The sequence below is a fragment of the Eremothecium cymbalariae genome, chromosome 3 (assembly GCF_000235365.1).
Source record: "Eremothecium cymbalariae DBVPG#7215 chromosome 3, complete sequence".
NCBI lineage: Eukaryota > Fungi > Ascomycota > Saccharomycetes > Saccharomycetales > Saccharomycetaceae > Eremothecium > Eremothecium cymbalariae.
This window is the reverse complement of record NC_016451.1, coordinates 568,328-585,417: the sequence shown is the minus strand read 5'-3', so window position 1 is coordinate 585,417 and position 17,090 is coordinate 568,328. Positions and strand designations below refer to the sequence as shown.

The 17,090-nt window shown below is 40.6% G+C and overlaps 7 protein-coding genes and 1 further gene across 7 annotated transcripts; 4 read left to right on the top strand and 4 right to left on the bottom strand.

Moving 5' to 3' along the window:
• Nucleotides 1–671: 671 nt before the first annotated feature.
• Nucleotides 672–2,501, top strand: Ecym_3305 (SLM1 family PH domain-containing protein; the record flags this gene model as incomplete). The annotated part of the gene is made up of 1 exon (XM_003645565.1): nt 672–2,501. One exon carries the CDS (start codon nt 672–674, stop codon nt 2,499–2,501), a length of 1,830 nt encoding a protein of 609 aa, XP_003645613.1.
• A 285-nt stretch (nt 2,502–2,786) lies between these two features.
• On the bottom strand, nt 2,787–4,526 carry ALG11 (alpha-1,2-mannosyltransferase ALG11; the record flags this gene model as incomplete). Its single annotated transcript, XM_003645564.1, has 1 exon — nt 2,787–4,526. One exon carries the CDS (start codon nt 4,524–4,526, stop codon nt 2,787–2,789), a length of 1,740 nt encoding a protein of 579 aa, XP_003645612.1.
• A 327-nt stretch (nt 4,527–4,853) lies between these two features.
• On the bottom strand, nt 4,854–5,883 carry MOB1 (Mob1p; the record flags this gene model as incomplete). The annotated part of the gene is made up of 2 exons (XM_003645563.1): nt 4,854–5,757; nt 5,864–5,883. 2 exons carry the CDS (start codon nt 5,881–5,883, stop codon nt 4,854–4,856), a joined length of 924 nt encoding a protein of 307 aa, XP_003645611.1.
• A 1,146-nt stretch (nt 5,884–7,029) lies between these two features.
• On the top strand, nt 7,030–9,335 carry Ecym_3302 (the record flags this gene model as incomplete).
• Nucleotides 9,336–9,518: 183 nt separating this feature from the next.
• Ecym_3301 (putative metalloendopeptidase) lies at nt 9,519–11,585 on the bottom strand (the record flags this gene model as incomplete). Its single annotated transcript, XM_003645562.1, has 1 exon — nt 9,519–11,585. The coding sequence occupies one exon, from the start codon at nt 11,583–11,585 to the stop codon at nt 9,519–9,521; it is 2,067 nt and encodes a 688-aa protein (XP_003645610.1).
• Nucleotides 11,586–11,915: 330 nt separating this feature from the next.
• Ecym_3300 (uncharacterized protein) lies at nt 11,916–14,600 on the top strand (the record flags this gene model as incomplete). Its single annotated transcript, XM_003645561.1, has 1 exon — nt 11,916–14,600. The coding sequence occupies one exon, from the start codon at nt 11,916–11,918 to the stop codon at nt 14,598–14,600; it is 2,685 nt and encodes an 894-aa protein (XP_003645609.1).
• A 233-nt stretch (nt 14,601–14,833) lies between these two features.
• On the top strand, nt 14,834–15,614 carry Ecym_3299 (uncharacterized protein; the record flags this gene model as incomplete). The annotated part of the gene is made up of 2 exons (XM_003645560.1): nt 14,834–14,850; nt 14,936–15,614. 2 exons carry the CDS (start codon nt 14,834–14,836, stop codon nt 15,612–15,614), a joined length of 696 nt encoding a protein of 231 aa, XP_003645608.1.
• Nucleotides 15,615–15,753: 139 nt separating this feature from the next.
• On the bottom strand, nt 15,754–16,917 carry COG5 (Golgi transport complex subunit COG5; the record flags this gene model as incomplete). The annotated part of the gene is made up of 1 exon (XM_003645559.1): nt 15,754–16,917. The coding sequence occupies one exon, from the start codon at nt 16,915–16,917 to the stop codon at nt 15,754–15,756; it is 1,164 nt and encodes a 387-aa protein (XP_003645607.1).
• Between the last annotated feature and the right edge of the window lie 173 nt (nt 16,918–17,090).

Here is a 17,090-nt window from a genome sequence, read left to right as displayed (position 1 = left end):
ACCATATCTGATGTTTTTGTGCTTGAGATGATTACTGCTGCCTGTCCCTCCCGAAACCCATTCAGGGTTCATCAACTTTAGGACAAAATACGGAGACCCAGCACAGATGTCTGCTTTTGAAGCACCATCGAACTAGACAAAAGCTCTAGCCAAAATAGAACTATATTGACCTGTTCTTAAATAACGCTACCAAGTCAGACCCGTGCTGTCGAAAGTAAAGTGGCACAAACCATAACCCCATACACGTCGTCTAGTCAACGCTCGTAACCACTAACATACATACCATGCCATAGCACACACACATACATATATACATACATATATACCTAGCACTCCTAAACCTACACAGTACAGACAGAAACACTACATTTCCTCGACCGCTCACCGACTCTTGCACACTTTACGGTTCCAAACAACCGCAGCCACAAGTATAATACAATCAAAACGTGGGGCTGTTCTGTTGTGGTTGTGTTTTTCTATTTGTAACCTTGGTTGTGCAGAAAAATGTCCACGCGAAGTTGCTAAGGCTCAGAATGTTCTAAAGACTAGCAAAAAAAGTACAAGGAAAGAGAGAACGAGGACGTAAAGCGAGGGTTAAAAGTCCTTTTGAGGTTGTAAGGTAACACAAAACGCAGGAATCGTCTCTTAGAAGAGTTTTCAAAGGTTGAGGCATGTCTTATAACAACACTATGGCATCTAGCGCCACGGAAATGCATAGTCCTTCGTTTATGGGCTCTCCACAAATTTCAGCAAGCCAACAATATTCAGCGGCCGCGTATCCTGTTGATAATCTTCTGCAAGATACAAGCTACAGTAATGGGCCAGCATCTTCTACGGTTAATCAGCAGGGGACTACTAATTCGAGGGTTTTAGAGAACCTTAAGCAACACCATCGGAAGGCATCTTCATTTAGTAGTCAATCGACGGCGGGGTTGGGTAGGGCACGGACGTCTTTGCAAAGACAACGTACTACGCAAGGATCGGATCCACGTTCACCGTTGGTGACGTTAATGCCTATCAATGCTAACCCGACAGAGGTTCTGGCGGCGAGATTTGCGTCGTGGCGGTCTGTGATAAAGGCCATTCTCGTGTATTTAACAGAGACAGCCTCAATTCAAGATGAAATTGTTAGGCAGCATCTACGTCTATCGCATGCTGTCAACTTTCCCTTTTTTGCATTAGAGAATTCTCATCAACCCAGTACTCCTGAGGAGAAGGCAATACAGCAGTTCTTTTTGCCGCTAGGCAGTGGTTCTGTGCAAGACTTGCCTACTATTTTATCGAGTTATCACTCGCAGATGGCTTCTACAGCATCGAAGGCATCGAAGGAGTTGACGAATGAGGTTATTCCACGTTTAGAAGATATGAGAAGGGATTTACTAGTGAAGATTAAGGAAATCAAATCACTACAAAGCGATTTTAAGAATGTGTGCACGAAAGAGGTAACAGACACCAGGCAATTTTTGAAATCATTTCATGAGTCAATCGAACAAGCTCGCTATGGGACTCCCAAGAGCGATCCGTATTTAACAAGGGTTATACTAGAGAAACAGATCAAAAGACAGTTAGCGGAAGAAAACTTTTTGCATGAAGCTTTCAATAATTTGCAATCCTCTGGTAAGGAATTGGAAAGGGTTGTTGTTATGGAAATTCAAAATGCTTTAACTATATATGCGCGGATAATAGGCAGGGAAGCTCAGTTAGTATTCGACACTGTAATTTCAAAATTGGACGTGGGATTTTTCAACAAAGACCCAGCATTTGAATGGGATAACTTTATTTCTAGAGATCCAAATTTTGTTGCTCCGAATGTGCCTATGAGGCACTTGAAAGATATTTCTTACAAGCACCAATATGATCCACTGACGTACAAAGTACAGTGCGGTTTCCTAGAGAGGCGGTCCAAGTTTTTGAAGTCCTACTCCAGAGGTTTCTATGTTCTAACGCCGTCATTCTTACACGAATTTAAAACATGTGATCGAAAGAAGGACTTAGTCCCGGTCATGTCCTTGTCGTTAAGTGACTGTACAGTCGCGGAACATTCAAAAAAGGAGTCATCGGATTTCAAATTTATTCTTCATGCTAAGCAAAACGGTATTATTCATAGGGGTCACAATTGGGTTTTTAGGGTTGACTCCTATGATTCTATGATGGAATGGTTTAACAGCATCAAAAAGTTAACATCGATTACTAATCCTGCAGAGAAGGCGAAGTGGGTTAGTGAGCATCTCAATTTGGACAGCACTGGTAAGCCAAAAAGACACTCATTGTTACGTGATAATCAATCTGCTACTACCACACGGACGAGCTCGAATATTGATTCTCCAAACAATCCTTCACAGTATCTACCAAACTATGATGGGAACACTAACACTAACACAACATTGTCAAGTCCAGGCACGAGCTACATGCTAGACTCGGGAGGAGGGACAATTCAAATACCCATCACAGTAAGTAAAAAAGAGCGTCCAGATCTCTGCTCACCAAAACCCTTAAAGTAAAAGAGAAAAGAAAAAAAAGTAATGCCAATCTTTGAGGTAGGAAACTATTATCTTCTGCAGTATATATTTTAGTTTCAAAAGGTAAAATTGGATAAATTAATGGAATTATGAATTTGAAAACAAATAATAGTCTGTGTTACAGTCGTTATCCTGAGCTTGCTTTGAGATTTGAAAATTTCTCAATTATAATGTGCTTGTTCTGTTAGCGTGTTTATCATTTGTTTTTGTTTTTATTTTATATTTATGTTATGGTATACAGATGCCGATTGCACTTTACACTGCTAATTATATGTCATGGTGCTGATATTCAGTAACTAATGTAGAGATATCATTTAATAGATGATTCCAATTCTTGGCAAAATTAGCATCAGAAAACTTATTTAAAACACATTTTCTAGCACGTCGAGATATTTCTAACCTCTGTTGGTTGGGTAAATTGTTAGCGGATAAAAATAAATTATCCAAAGTGGGATATAAATTAGAGTCTGCAGTCATATAATCTGGATCTGTTGTATCTTTAAAGAAAAATCCAGTATTGTTCTCTTCTGTTGCTACTGCTGGCTGCCGATTACCAATGACGTCCCAGGGGATAATGATATCCAATAGTGGGCCTGCTGAAGCATGACCTAATGTGATAAGTCCTGATGCAGCATATTCAACAACAGCTATGCCGAAATGTTCATTCCACATAGCATTGATACCAAAAGATGACTCGTGAAGGTATAATTTCATTTCATCATATGTGCAGTTAGTTTTAAATTGAAGTTTATCGGGAGGAATTTGTAAATCCCCAAATGCTAATTGTTGTAAGTGTTCTACATAATCTCGATCTTCTTGATTTCTAGTGGATCCAATGAGTATTAAATTCATATGATTTATGGTTGGATTATCATCAATAAATCTTGCAAATGACCTTATTATCAACTCATGACGCTTCTCAGGTCTGAATTGAGCAATCACGACCGCTTGATTCTTTCTGGTCCATTGATCTGAAGACTCGTCATCCATAACTAATTTCTCCGTAGAGCAAGGGGGATATATCGTTTTAATTGAACTGTTCAAAGTCCATATAGAACGTATATGATTATAGGTCCAAGTTGAGTTAGTTATAGCGAAATTCACATAAGACCCGACAAATCTATAAGTAAGCATGAAAAGCTTCCAATAAACGTATTTTAATTGAAGCTTAAGGTTGGTTTTGAATCCTGGCATCAGTCTTATTTTGTCTAACATATCAGTTGAGATCACGGGATAATGTGTGTAAGTAACAATTGGTATACGGAACAGCCAATGAATGAACGGATATCCAAAGGGGTAGCCCATAGTATCACACCACACATCTGGGGGGCAATAAGATGCTGCTTCTAGAGATAGGATTATGGAGCCAAGGGCTTGACCCATGAGGGTAAATCTAGGCCATGAAGCACTATCCACCCAACGGCGGTTTTTTAAAAATATGAACACGATTCTGCTGCGGTCTAAGTCGTAATCAAATCTGTTCATAACATTTGAGAATATCTTATCCGAAGTAGTGTCAGTATCACCAGTATATACAAGGGCAATATTGTTGGGCGAATTTAGTAGTGTAGTTTCAACAGCTTTCCAAAGAACCTTTTCACCGCCACCACCAGCGTTACAATAAGGATGGAAGAATCCAAATAAACATCTAGATGGATTTCTAGATTTACCCAAAATTCCATTGATGAACTGTTCGCTATCATTCCTGTCACTGGATGCTATCTGAATTTTGTTTTTAAAGTCATAATTAGAATATTCGTCAGGTCTCTTTGCTGCCAAGATAAGCTGACGTCTCACAGATCCATGTCTCCAACCGAAATCTAGCGTTGAAACCCTCTTCTCATCATGAGCGGTATCCAATAAAAAGTTTCTGATACGTGTTATAAAGTCCTCAGGTGGATGTAGCATATATGATCCAATCAACCCTATGATTTTATTTTTGAAGATCACCAACCAGATGAGCGTAGACACCACCACCACCGTTATGTTGATCAGCAGCGAGGGCATGGTTTTCAATGATGAATAGACAGTAGTAGCAAAGTACTATAAAAACAGGTCTAATATACCACTTTACTCGCGATATCTGGTCCCTTTTAGCCGGCGATGCCACTGAACTCTGTACATACTGTAGACAGGAACAATTGCACCTTTGCCGGATCTTTCTTCAAAAACCGCACTACCGTGTTCAGTCAAACCGTATAGAACTAAGGATCTTTGAAGGTTGCTGTATCCAAAAAATTGAAATGAAATGAATAATTATAAAGGTAATTAAGACGAGGTAGTAATTACACACCTGGTATTTATATCAGATTAGTTTTCGGTAGACTATATGATTCATCTTTCCTTAAATTCTTCAACCAATTCCAGCAAGGGACCATAGTCAGACGGCTTCAAGATATGAAACTCCTCTGAAAATAGGCAAAAGTGTCTAAAACTGGTATTGAGCACCGTCTGCAGATTTAGCTCCAATATTTCATTGAAATGGTGGCAGTAAATATGTGCATAAACTCTAAAAAGCCTCTTCAAAATTGGCTTTGTAATTTTATCATTAAATTCGTTTTTGAATGGAACGCTTGTCTTTGCAGGAAACAACTCCTCATTATCAAATTGCTGTTGGCACCAACTCATTAGGTATTCTACATATTTTGGAGCCGGTACAGATACCGGTGGGTTTGCTGGACACACATTCCATAGATATTCGTACTCATTAGTCGCAATCATTCTGGGACATGTCTGCGGGGAACAGAACTCAGTAATTGACCCATAGAGCATGTTGATCTGGTTGTAGAAGTCCACACAATGCACCGCAATCCATTCATCGATATTCTCTCCCTTTGGTAACTTCACTGCTTGATTTAACACTCCCTCCGACCCCAAAGTAGTCTCAACTATCTGTTTGATATCTTTGTGCGACGTAACAACAGTCCCTGGCGATTGCACCAAATACGGCTTCTGGTGAGAAGGAGTATAGTTAAAGTCGGTAATCGGCTGCGACATCGTCGACTTCTGGGGGGTAGAAAACAGCGGGCTTAGATGGTTCCCGCCGCCCTCACCCACAGTAGATGTGATTGCATGCGCCCCCAATAACGTCCCGGGAACCCCCACTCCCCCGTTCTGCTGCTGCTGCTGCTGCCCAACACCAACTACCTGTCCATTATTCAAGCCATGCTCCTGCTGCTTCGGCGTATTCCACTTAAACCCCCTTGTCGAACGAATAGTCTGACCTGGACTCAGATGGCTACATAACATTCTCATTCGTTAGTACTCCTCATTTTGTTCCTTCCATTCCCTGCTGCCCCCCATGTCTTCCAATCCCTCACTGAACCACCTTTGAAAATACATACAAATTCTGAAGAAACGACATTTAAACCTAGATTCCTATATCTCCTAAAATATCCTCTCAACTTCAACCGTCTGTTCCTTTTTCTTTATAACCTGCTTAAATACCTCCGTTATGTGTCGTCAATGAAAACAAACTAAAGAATATATCTCTCTGTCTTTCACCCAACGAATAATCATAATAACAACACCAACCTTGGCCTCCTACACCGAACGGGCTCACCCAAAACAACACCTCAGACGGGCCAAACAAAACTATAACACATAGCAAGCCAAGTAAATACATAGTCTACCTCTACTTCACACCCTACACACCTACACCTTTGATCTACTCCACCCCGCCTGCCCCCACCCCGCTACCCCTTCCTTGCCTTCCTTCTCAACTGACATTTTCCTTATTTGCTTATCTTGAGGTGTCGTCGCCACACGCAAAACTGCTCCCACAGCAGAGACGAACGAAACAACCCCTCGCTCTCCGTGGCCCACCGCTCCAAGAAGGCTTATATCTTGAGATACACAGCCCAGCATAGATCTAACTACCTATGCGGCGTATATTTACAACTTGCCTTATTTAGCGTCTATCACGTGACTATTACGTCTCCCCAAAAGGATCCCTATCCGCATGCCTGGCCATGCCTGGCATCACCGGTCCAACCATATATATATATATGTATCGATGTGGCACCACCACCTCCATACAGCATACACAGTCGTCGATATCCACTGCAGCCACCCTGCACGTTCCCGTACGTCTGCGGGACAGGCAAACTGCTAGAATATATAACAAGTACTGCAGAACAGCAAAAGGGAAATGGGGGTTGCACGCAGACGAAAGAGTGTGCAGCTACATAGCACAGCTTTCCCAAAGCACTCACGTGGTGGGATATGTGTACTCTCAATACACGCAATCGATTTTACCGAAATATCAGTAGGCCTTTTGAACTAAAATTGCGTATCTTTTCGCCACCTCTCCAGTCAGTATTTTTCGCTTTGTGTAGCAGGATATAAATTGTAGAGAAGGAATAAGGGACACAGTTTAAGAAGGAGAGAAGTTTTGCTCGAGACAGCTGATAAGAGCGGAAGATTTTAGTTAGGCGAAGTGGATATTATCAAGGGTGCTGATTGATCAGACAGGCAGGTTTGTTGTTTGTGCTAGATACGGGTGAAAATAATGTTCAAAAGTGTGACATATTCAGAGGACGCCTTGGTAACAACAGATACTGATTCTGAATTTGAGCCTTGTGATACGGGTCATGAGAGCAAACGAGGGGACAAGGTGGTGAATGGGGGGGCAGATGTGGTGAAGCATGTACGATTAGATGTTGATAGTGATTTGAGTGGGCATGATGGGGAGGGTCTTCCTGCCTTCAAGCGGCGGCCGTTGAGTGATACGCCGATTGCGTCGCAATGGGCATCGCCGACGAGTTCTACTGATTCTTCGATGGAGGCGACTCCGATGGTGTCGCCATCACACAGTGGTACGGATTTGAAACATATGGCGGATGTGGATGAGGGGGAGTTGGATGGGGGATTATGAAGGGGGGGGAGGGAGGGGGCGATGGGGGGCAGCATGCAGAGCGTCATAAGACGAAAACCATGGCGGGTGGGGCGGCACCCAAGCTCTATAAGCATGCTGCTACTACCATCGATGTGCCAGGATTGACAAAGTCTAAAACATCCCCGGATGGAACTATATCGAAGGAAGATGCTGGGTCGAAGCTTGTTATAGTGATGGTTGGGTTGCCTGCTACGGGGAAGTCGTTTATTACAAATAAGCTCTCGAGATTTTTGAATTATTCGTTTTATTATTGCAAGGTGTTTAATGTTGGCAATACAAGGCGGGAGTATGCGAAGCTTCATGATATGACAGAACAGGATTCGAAGTTCTTCGATCCTACGAATCCTGAAGCCAATGCTCTTCGAGAAAAATGGGCAATGGACACATTGACTGAATTGTTGGATTATTTATTAGATGGGCCTGGGTCTGTGGCGATATTTGACGCTACAAATTCCACTAGGGGTCGTAGAAAGAAGGTTTATGATAAGATAAAGGAGCGTAATTCACGTCTCAACGTTTTATTTTTAGAGAGTATATGTTCAGATAGACAAACGGTAGAAAAAAATATTAGGCTGAAGTTGCTAGGCCCTGATTATAAAGGTAAAGATCCAGAAGCATCCTTGAAAGATTTTAAAGATAGATTGGCTAATTATCTCAAGGCATATGAACCTGTTGAAGATAATGAGGGAATGCAGTATATTAAAATGATAGATGTTGGGAAAAAGGTAATTTCTTATAACATACAAGGCTTTTTAGCCTCCCAGACGGTTTATTACTTGTTGAATTTTAATCTTGCTGAAAGGCAAATTTGGATCACTAGGAATGGGGAAAGCGAATATAATGTGCTTGGTCGTATCGGCGGTGATTCTAACCTAACAGCACGTGGTCTTAAGTATGCGCAGGCTTTGTCAAAATTTATTGATGGGCAGAGAATTAAATTTACTGCACAAGAATACGAGCTGTATCAGAAGCTTGGTAGCGCCGAGGATTTTGTTCCTTCTTCCTTTTTTGTCTGGACTTCTATGTTGCGTCGTTCTGAGGAAACAGCAGCAGACTTTAATGAAGATGTCTATCCAATTAAACAGATGCGCATGTTAGATGAATTGAGCGCTGGTGACTGCGAGGGTATGACTTACGAAGAGATTCACAATAAATATCCAGATGAATTTGAAGAAAGACTGATAGATAAGCTAAGATATAGATATCCAGGTATTGGTGGTGAATCCTACATGGACGTGATAAACAGATTACGTCCTGTGATTACTGAAATTGAGAGGATTACTGATAATGTCCTCATAATAACACATCGAGTTGTAGCCAGAGTGTTGTTAGGCTATTTTTTAAACTTAAATAGGGACATCATTGCTAACTTGGATGTTCCATTACATTCTGTTTACTGTTTAGAACCCAAGCCTTACGGTATTACTTGGTCGCTATATGAGTATAGTGAAGAGAATGATTGCTTCTTCAAAGTTCCTCAAACACAACTAAACACAATGAAGGTCAAGGAGTTGGGCCTAGTCCATAACGAGAGAAGATATTCTCTCGTTCCTGCTGCACCTCCATCTACAGTTACAGATGATGTACCAAGAACTAGCGGAAGCAGTAATGGCTCTCTGCCACCTTTTTCATCTGCTTCCAGTACATCCGCGACTCCATCTCTGTCGTCTGGTGGTGGAATATCTATTTCATCACGTATGGCGCCTCCACTAAGGCAACCACCTGCGTATCAAACTCACCCCAGTTTACTTGCTCGTCCTCAACATGATGATCTCACCCCGGAAAAGACGGTGAAACGTGGGAACCCATACCCAAATAAGCACGGTATTGAATTACATAAGTTAAATGAGAAACTAAGTGTATTACGAGCTAATGACAACGCTACAGAATATGATATAGATGCACCTAAGCCTAAGTGAAGTATTCATGCTATGCCTTTCGTTGTGAGTTTTTTTTAGCCTTACGCATCAAACTCTTTTGTATGCTTCATAGTTGAATAATAATGATATAATGAGTACTTAATGAAGTTCCAATAATGAGATATAGGTTGCATATATACCAGTAATGTTGATAATTAGATTTGAAGGAGAAGACAGATGGACTCACAGTTTTCCATAAACAATACCAATCGCATTTATCCATGAACCTATGTTGCCATATAGACCCAAGATACTATCGCCTTGATATGGCATCATCATACCTAAACCACCACCAGTTGTATTTCCAAGCATGGGGCTAGTACGACCACTACTTGTTATAATTTGAATAGCGTCTACCCAAACACCACTTCTTACATTGAACCCAACGATGTATTCGTTTATATCTAAAACGAAGTCAGTAAAATTAGGGGTTTCATTGCCAAATAACACGCTACTTTTAGATTTCAAAGTATTTGGGGATTTAATGGAATCTTTAATTTTTTTAAGGTAATTCCTCGTACTGCCAGTCTCTTCTAATTCAGGCTCCAAGGTTGGTCGGAAGTAGAATCGAATTCCATCTAGAGCATAGCCGTGGAACACTCTAACCCACTGAACTAGTGAAACATAAACAGGTACTATCCCTAGATCGCTACCAGAAGAACCGCTACCAAAGAGCTGTCCCTTAATCCCATTTACCGTGGATGGATATCCATAACGGGACATTGGTATTAAAGAAACTTTTAATCGACTTGGAAAATCATCAAAGTCAGCTGACTCAGAATTTACTGCGTGAACTTTGACCTTGAAATTTTTAGAGTGTTGGGAGCGATAGTTAGGCGGTAGTCTAGAGGTTAGATCATCAAGAGAAACAAATACTTGTCTTTGAGGACCAGGACCACCTAGGGAGTACGGTAAAAATTCTATGTGTGCCCGAGCAATTTCTTCGCAAACTATCTCTATACAATAAATACCAGTTTGTGAAACAAACACAATTTGCCCGTTATTACCGCATAAATATAAACTTGGCTTCGGTGCCTCGAAATTTGCCAAACGAGTAGGATTTATAGAAGAATTGTCCGCATTATCAGATGGTAGAGCAAAAGACGGGTGATGCAAAAATCTGATTAGATCCAACCTGTGCCATGTACATTCATATTGAGGAAGTATAGGACTTTCTGCTCCATGATTTCTCGTTCTCACTGAAAAAGCTTCTTTTGACAAGAAAGATCTGTTCAAAGTAACATAATCACGTAACATAACACCACTTTCTTGATGGGGGCATCCCAATAAATGACCAATTTCATGCATAAATGCACCTAAAGTAATATTCAAACATTCCCAATGAGAGCTACACTCATTGCAGTCATTTGCAACCTCACTCTCAGAAACTGGAGTGGAATCCGTAAAGTAAGATGGAACAGCCTCAATGCAGGGGGGCCAGGAATACAATCCGTGGGACCCAAATATGGCCAACTTAATCTTGGAGTCTCCACCACCTAAAGCAGCATGTGCTTTAATTAACCTTTGTTTAGCATCCCAATACGTGTCCATAATAATAACTGCTGCCTGTACTGCATCTGTATTGCCACTAAAAGGTCCACCGTATGCCTTCAAGGCATCCATCGCTATTCCAAACAAGCCGCCTGTGTTGTTACCCTTTGGATTTTGCTGGGCCAAATTCGGATCCCTAATTTGAGCTGTTGTCAAATTAGTCCTGACAATATGAACCTTTACCGTAGGTCTCCTCTCTGGTACCTGAAGCAATGTATCCTCCGTTTCTTCCTCCTCAAATCGAAAAGTCCGATGCCCAAATCCATTACGCAACATTTGTTCGTTGGTAAACGCTTGCATCAACCTTGCCGCACATCTGAGCTTTTTAACAGCTAGATCCATCCCATTCCCACCCTCTTTAGCCTTCTGTGATGCTGGCGAATCAAACACCATAGGAGAATCGCTGGCTAGCAACAAGCACAGATGGATTGGAGGATTCTGAAGTAACGGCTCATAAGAACATGTCAAACTAATTTGCTCATTTTCATTCGTTACAAACTGTAAAGCATTTTTCCCTCTAGTTAGATAAATTAGGGCCTTGAATCCATGCCGATTAACTGCATATGTCAAAGAAGGAAGCTGGCTATGCTGAACCTGAATTGCAGTCGCACCGCTAGAACGACACCGTCCATGTATAATCAACGCAGGGCAATGGACCTCATAACCGTCCACTAGATTATAAATCTCAATACACTCCATTGATCCTATTTCACCTTAATGTGAATAAACAGGGTGGGAAGGGGCTTGCTTAAGTTGCATTACCCTTTTTATAAGTTGTAGATAATATTAAAAAACTATACTCCAATTCCCTAAACGTATCATCACGTGATTATCACGTGCTAAATACTTGCTTAGTTACCCGGATATTGGGACGGTACGAAATTCGAACAAGGTGGCAAAATCAACACTCCACAACTACAGTCAAGTTAGCAGAAATTGCGCAGTATCAGAAGAACGACCATTTCCTCATATTAAGATTACTCTAACAACAGCCGTTTCTCGTCATTGTTGCCAAAATATTCGACTATAATGTCACATCATAAGAAACGCGTCTACCCTCAAACTCAATTCCAATATAGCGCTCCGCCTCCCGCAGGTTCACCAGGGTACGCAGCAGCTCCTGGAATTGCAGTAGCTCCTGGTCCGCAGCAAGCACAACAGTTCTTGACTCCTGCTCAGCAACAGCTCCATCAGCAGATTGACCAGGCTACCAATTCAATGGGGAATATGCAATTACACAATGTTCCAGTGGTTGACCCTAATTCGTTTTACCAAGCAGGAGCCCCATCACGGCCTGTGGTTGCAGATCCTGTGGCTGGTTCACAATATAACGAGCAACCTTATAGTCACATTGCAATTGGTAAGCCTATGAATCAATTATATCAAATTGATTTGTTTCAGGAATTGCCGCCACCAATTACTGATCTTTCATTACCACCACCACCGTTGTTGGTACCACCTGATAAAATTGTGGCTCCGTCTGAAGATGCCAATGCTTCGCCAGACTATTTGAGATGTACCTTGAATGCTCTTCCAAAGTCCAATTCTTTATTGAAGAAATCAAAATTGCCGTTAGCTATGGTTATTAGGCCGTACCAGCACCTTGATGACAGTATAAACCCTCCGCCTTTGAACACTGATGGGTGCATTGTTCGTTGCAGACGTTGTCGTTCCTATATTAATCCCTTTGTGATGTTTTTGGATGGTGGCAGACGTTGGAGATGTAATTTCTGTGGCTTGGGAAACGACGTTCCAAACGCATTTGACATGGATTCGCAAGGTATCCCAGTAAATCGTTATGAAAGAAATGAAATTCAGCACGCCGTAGTCGAATATTTAGCGCCAAGGGAATATGCTGTGAGATTGCCACCTCCATCTTGTTACGCTTTTATCTTTGATGTTTCACAGAATTCTATAAAAAATGGATTGCTAGCTACTGCTACAAGAACTTTATTAGAGTCGTTGGACTCTTTGCCAAATCATGATGAAAGAACTAGAATTACTATTTTGGCTGTTGATCATACTATCCATTATTTCTCTATCCCCCCCGATGAAGAAGGTGATCATATTAAGATGATGGATGTTGTGGATTTGGACGAACCGTTTATGCCAATGCCAGACACGATGTTTGTCACCCTAAAACAATGCAGAGCCAATGTGGAAAAATTATTAAGCCAAATCCCTGAGATCTTCCAATCGAATATCTTGCCAAAATTTGCTTTGGGCCCGGCGTTAAAGGCCGCTCACAACTTAATAAAAAGTATCGGTGGTAAGATTATTGTTACTTCTGCTACTCTACCTAACGTTGGTATTGGCAAGCTAAATAAAAGAAATGAAGCTAGTGTTGTGAATACTAACAAGGAGGCTTCACAACTTTTGAGCTGTGGAGATGCTTTTTATAAGAGCTTCACTATTGATTGCAACACAACACAAGTCACAATTGATTTGTTTTTAGCATCAGATGATTATCTAGATGTTGCATCCTTATCCAGTTTAGCAAGATACACAGGTGGCCAGACTCACTTTTATCCTGGATTCACAGCTTTGAACTTAATAGATGTTACAAAGTTTTCAAAAGAATTTTCCAAACATATAACCATGGATTTGTCTATGGAAGCTGTCATGAGGGCTCGTGGTTCCACTGGTTTAAGAATGAGTTGTTTCTATGGTCACTTTTTCAATAGATCCTCCGATCTATGTGCCTTCCCAACTTTTCCTAGGGACCAATCTTATGTCTTTGAAATATCTCTAGATGACGAACTTGTACGTGATTATGCGTACCTTCAGATTGCCGTTTTGTTATCACAGAATACTGGTCAAAGAAGAATTAGAGTGATTACAGTGTGCCTACCAACAACGGACAACTTAGCTGAGGTATATGCTTCCGCTGACCAATTGGCTATGACAGCATATTACGCACACAAAGGTATTGAGACTGTGATGAACTCAGGTTTTGAAGCCGCTAGAGAATACTTAGACAAGTCTGTTCAGGACGTATTGGCTACCTACAAAAAGGAAATAGCGATGTCCAATACTGCTGGTGGTGCACCTTTGAGGCTTTGTGCTAACCTAAGGATGTGGCCATTGCTAATGCACTCTATGACAAAACATATGGCCTTCAGGTCCGGAAGAATTGCAGCTGACCACCGTGCTGCTGCATTGAACGCCTTGGAATCAATGCCACTCCCACATTTTATTAAAACTATTTACCCAACTGTTTACTCATTACACGATATGCCTGACGAGGCCGGTTTGCCAAATGAGAATGGTGAAATTGTTTTACCCCAGCCAATTAATGCGACCTCTTCCCTGTTCGAGAGATACGGTTTGTATTTGATCGATACTGGTATGGATATCTTCTTGTGGTTAGGTGGCGATGCTGTTCCTGAATTAGTCATGGATGTTTTCGGCACTCAAGATATCATGCAAATTCAAATTGGAAAAGGTGAATTACCAATATTAGAGGACTCCGAATTTAATGAAAGAGTTAGAAACGTTATCTGCAAATTGAGGGAACACGATGATGTCATAATATTTAAGACGCTTCATATTGTGAGGGGTGCATCCCCAAGTGAACCAGTGAACCATGCTTCAGCAAAAGAAGTTGCTTCTCTACGACTATGGGCTACTAGTCAATTGGTAGAGGATAAGGTCCAAAGTAGTTTCACTTACCGCGAATTTTTGCAAAGCATGAAAACGAAGATCAGCAAGTAATTCAAAGCACGTTATTACTGGATCCCTATAAAGATAATGGTAGATCACCTTATATAAATATTTACTCAGGTACCTCACTTGTCTGCCCTTGTATTTTTATCACTTTGTAAAAAGATTCTCAACCCAACTTTGTTTTGAGAACTTTGGGTAAAACGTCGGAACACTTCTAAAACTTAAAAAATAAAATAAACCTCTCCATTCATTTCGGAACGCAGTATTTAGCATAATTGAAAATGACTGAACATGAAGGGTGAAGAGTTGTAAGTAAAAAGTTAACTTTAATACTAATTTGCTTTCTTTTAAAATGTTTTATACTAACTAGGTATTCCTATTAGTGTCAGCAGGAAAGAACTCTTTGAAGTTGACGATAAGCCATCTGAACTAGATGGTAGTCTACTGTTGCCTGATTTGGAATTCGAGTTTGTCGAGGTTGAATGCTGCAATGCATCAGAGAAGTGTTTAGACAGTTCTATTCAAGATGAATTTGATTTCCCGTTATTCTCTTGTTCGGCGGTTGAATGGTCTGCCACACAACTCAATAACAGTTGTAATGCGGGAACGAGTGTTCAAATCACGAATGGCCATGAACCTGAAAGTCCTACACAAACCAGGTTAAGCAAAGTTTCATTGCGTGAAGAAGAATCAGAAGTTATCAAAAACGAACGTCCCATGAGTTATTATATCGCTGAATACACCACTAAACAGAAAAAGAGGTTACAACTTGTCGCCATAGAGTACGATCTAATTATGAAGGAAGCTGCTAAAGATAGAGATAATATCAGCTCCAAATACAGAGGTAAATTTGTTGATTTAGTGGATCATAATGCTAAAGTGGAAGCTGAACTACTGAGACAACTAAAACTGAAAAGAAGAAGGCCAAGTAAAAGACAGAGGATGGCTAAACGGCTAGGCAAGCTTCGAGAATCAGAACGACAGAATAAAGTGGATGAAATCAAAAAGATGATCAAAAAGAAGTTCCATAAACGTGGTGGGAAGAAAAATAAGAAAAAGTAGTGGTGCTCAAACTTATCCAACTTGCAAAGTCAGAGCGGCGTCCCGTTTGTTCTCCTCCTATCTGGGGTTTCAGGTGAAGTTTTAATGGATTTATATTATAAAAGAGTTGTGATTTATATACAGATCCGTTGTGCATACATCACGAACTTTTCCGCATATTACTATCTAGAATGGACACAGAACTTAGCATTATATCCAAGTAGTCTTTATAGTTCTCATCATTCGTGGACTTTGGCATAGCCTCTGTTATAGTATCCTTGATAAATTTGGTGTTGGAAATTAAAGATTTTCCAACAGGCCCACCTCTACGGTATGAAGTTTCGAAGTCCTTTTGGAATGCATTTGCCACTTTAATCCAATAATTCTTAGTTATCGATCGGTATTTCTTTTCTGCCAAATACTCATTCAGCAATGACGAATCCTCTAATTTCGTTGTCTTTAAAAGTGACTCTAATTGAGACAACCAGTAACCATTTTTGACGGCATCACTCATTGCCATACCCAGGCTTCTGATTGATACCGTGGTCCTGGTGAGCGCTTGTTGAGACGACTGTATTTTTAATAGTGCAATCTTGTCTAGTGTAGCTGTATAGTCCTTTGTAGACAAAGCATTTAAGTTCAATGCTAACGTTTGAATAGATTCTAAGTTATGTTTTATTTTGTGATTGTTCACGCAGTCCTTAATCAAGGATTGTGAGATATTCCGTATCAACTCAATCTTTTTGTTCTTCAGTGGGCCATTTTCAAACTTTTTAATCAGTTGAAGTGACTTCAGGTTATGGTTTTGATTGAGATTCATCTCTATTTTAGAATAGAGAGTAGCCAAACGAATTAGACCAGGTTGATCATCAGCATTTAAAGGCAACGACTCTATCTGAGTGGCCATTTGAATATATATCAAAGCATCACGCAATAAAAAAGAGGTCTGATGGATTTTACCGAGTGCAGATTGTAACTTCTGTGCACGGTCATACGGTTTAAGAACTTCATTATTCAATCTTTCGAAAGACATTGAGAGGTAATCCAAACTTGGTTTCAAGGTAGGGCCAACCTTCTCCCTTTGTAGCTTCCTTTTCTCTAACTGTTCCAAGACCAATAGAGGATTATCTTTGATTATTTGATCAGTTCTTTTATCCAATTCTATCATATCATATTTCACCTTTTTTAGTGGCGTATTGAAGTCCAGTTCCTTGGAATCTAAGTTGTTATTAATGGCTTTAGTTAATTCATTCGCAAATTGAATCGGATTGAAGTTATCCTCCAGTAATGCCTCAAAATCTTCTAATTCATCATCACTTGACATAGCTAATCTTTATAGATCAATGGCTCTATGTGACATTCCTATTATCAACACTGCTACAAGTGTTTGTTTCCATCGTTGCCAATCTTGAAATGTGGCCATGACGACTTTTTGAAGTTCAACTGGGAAAAATCAAGTTGCAGGTACAAACGTATCAAAATTATTAAGCACTATCT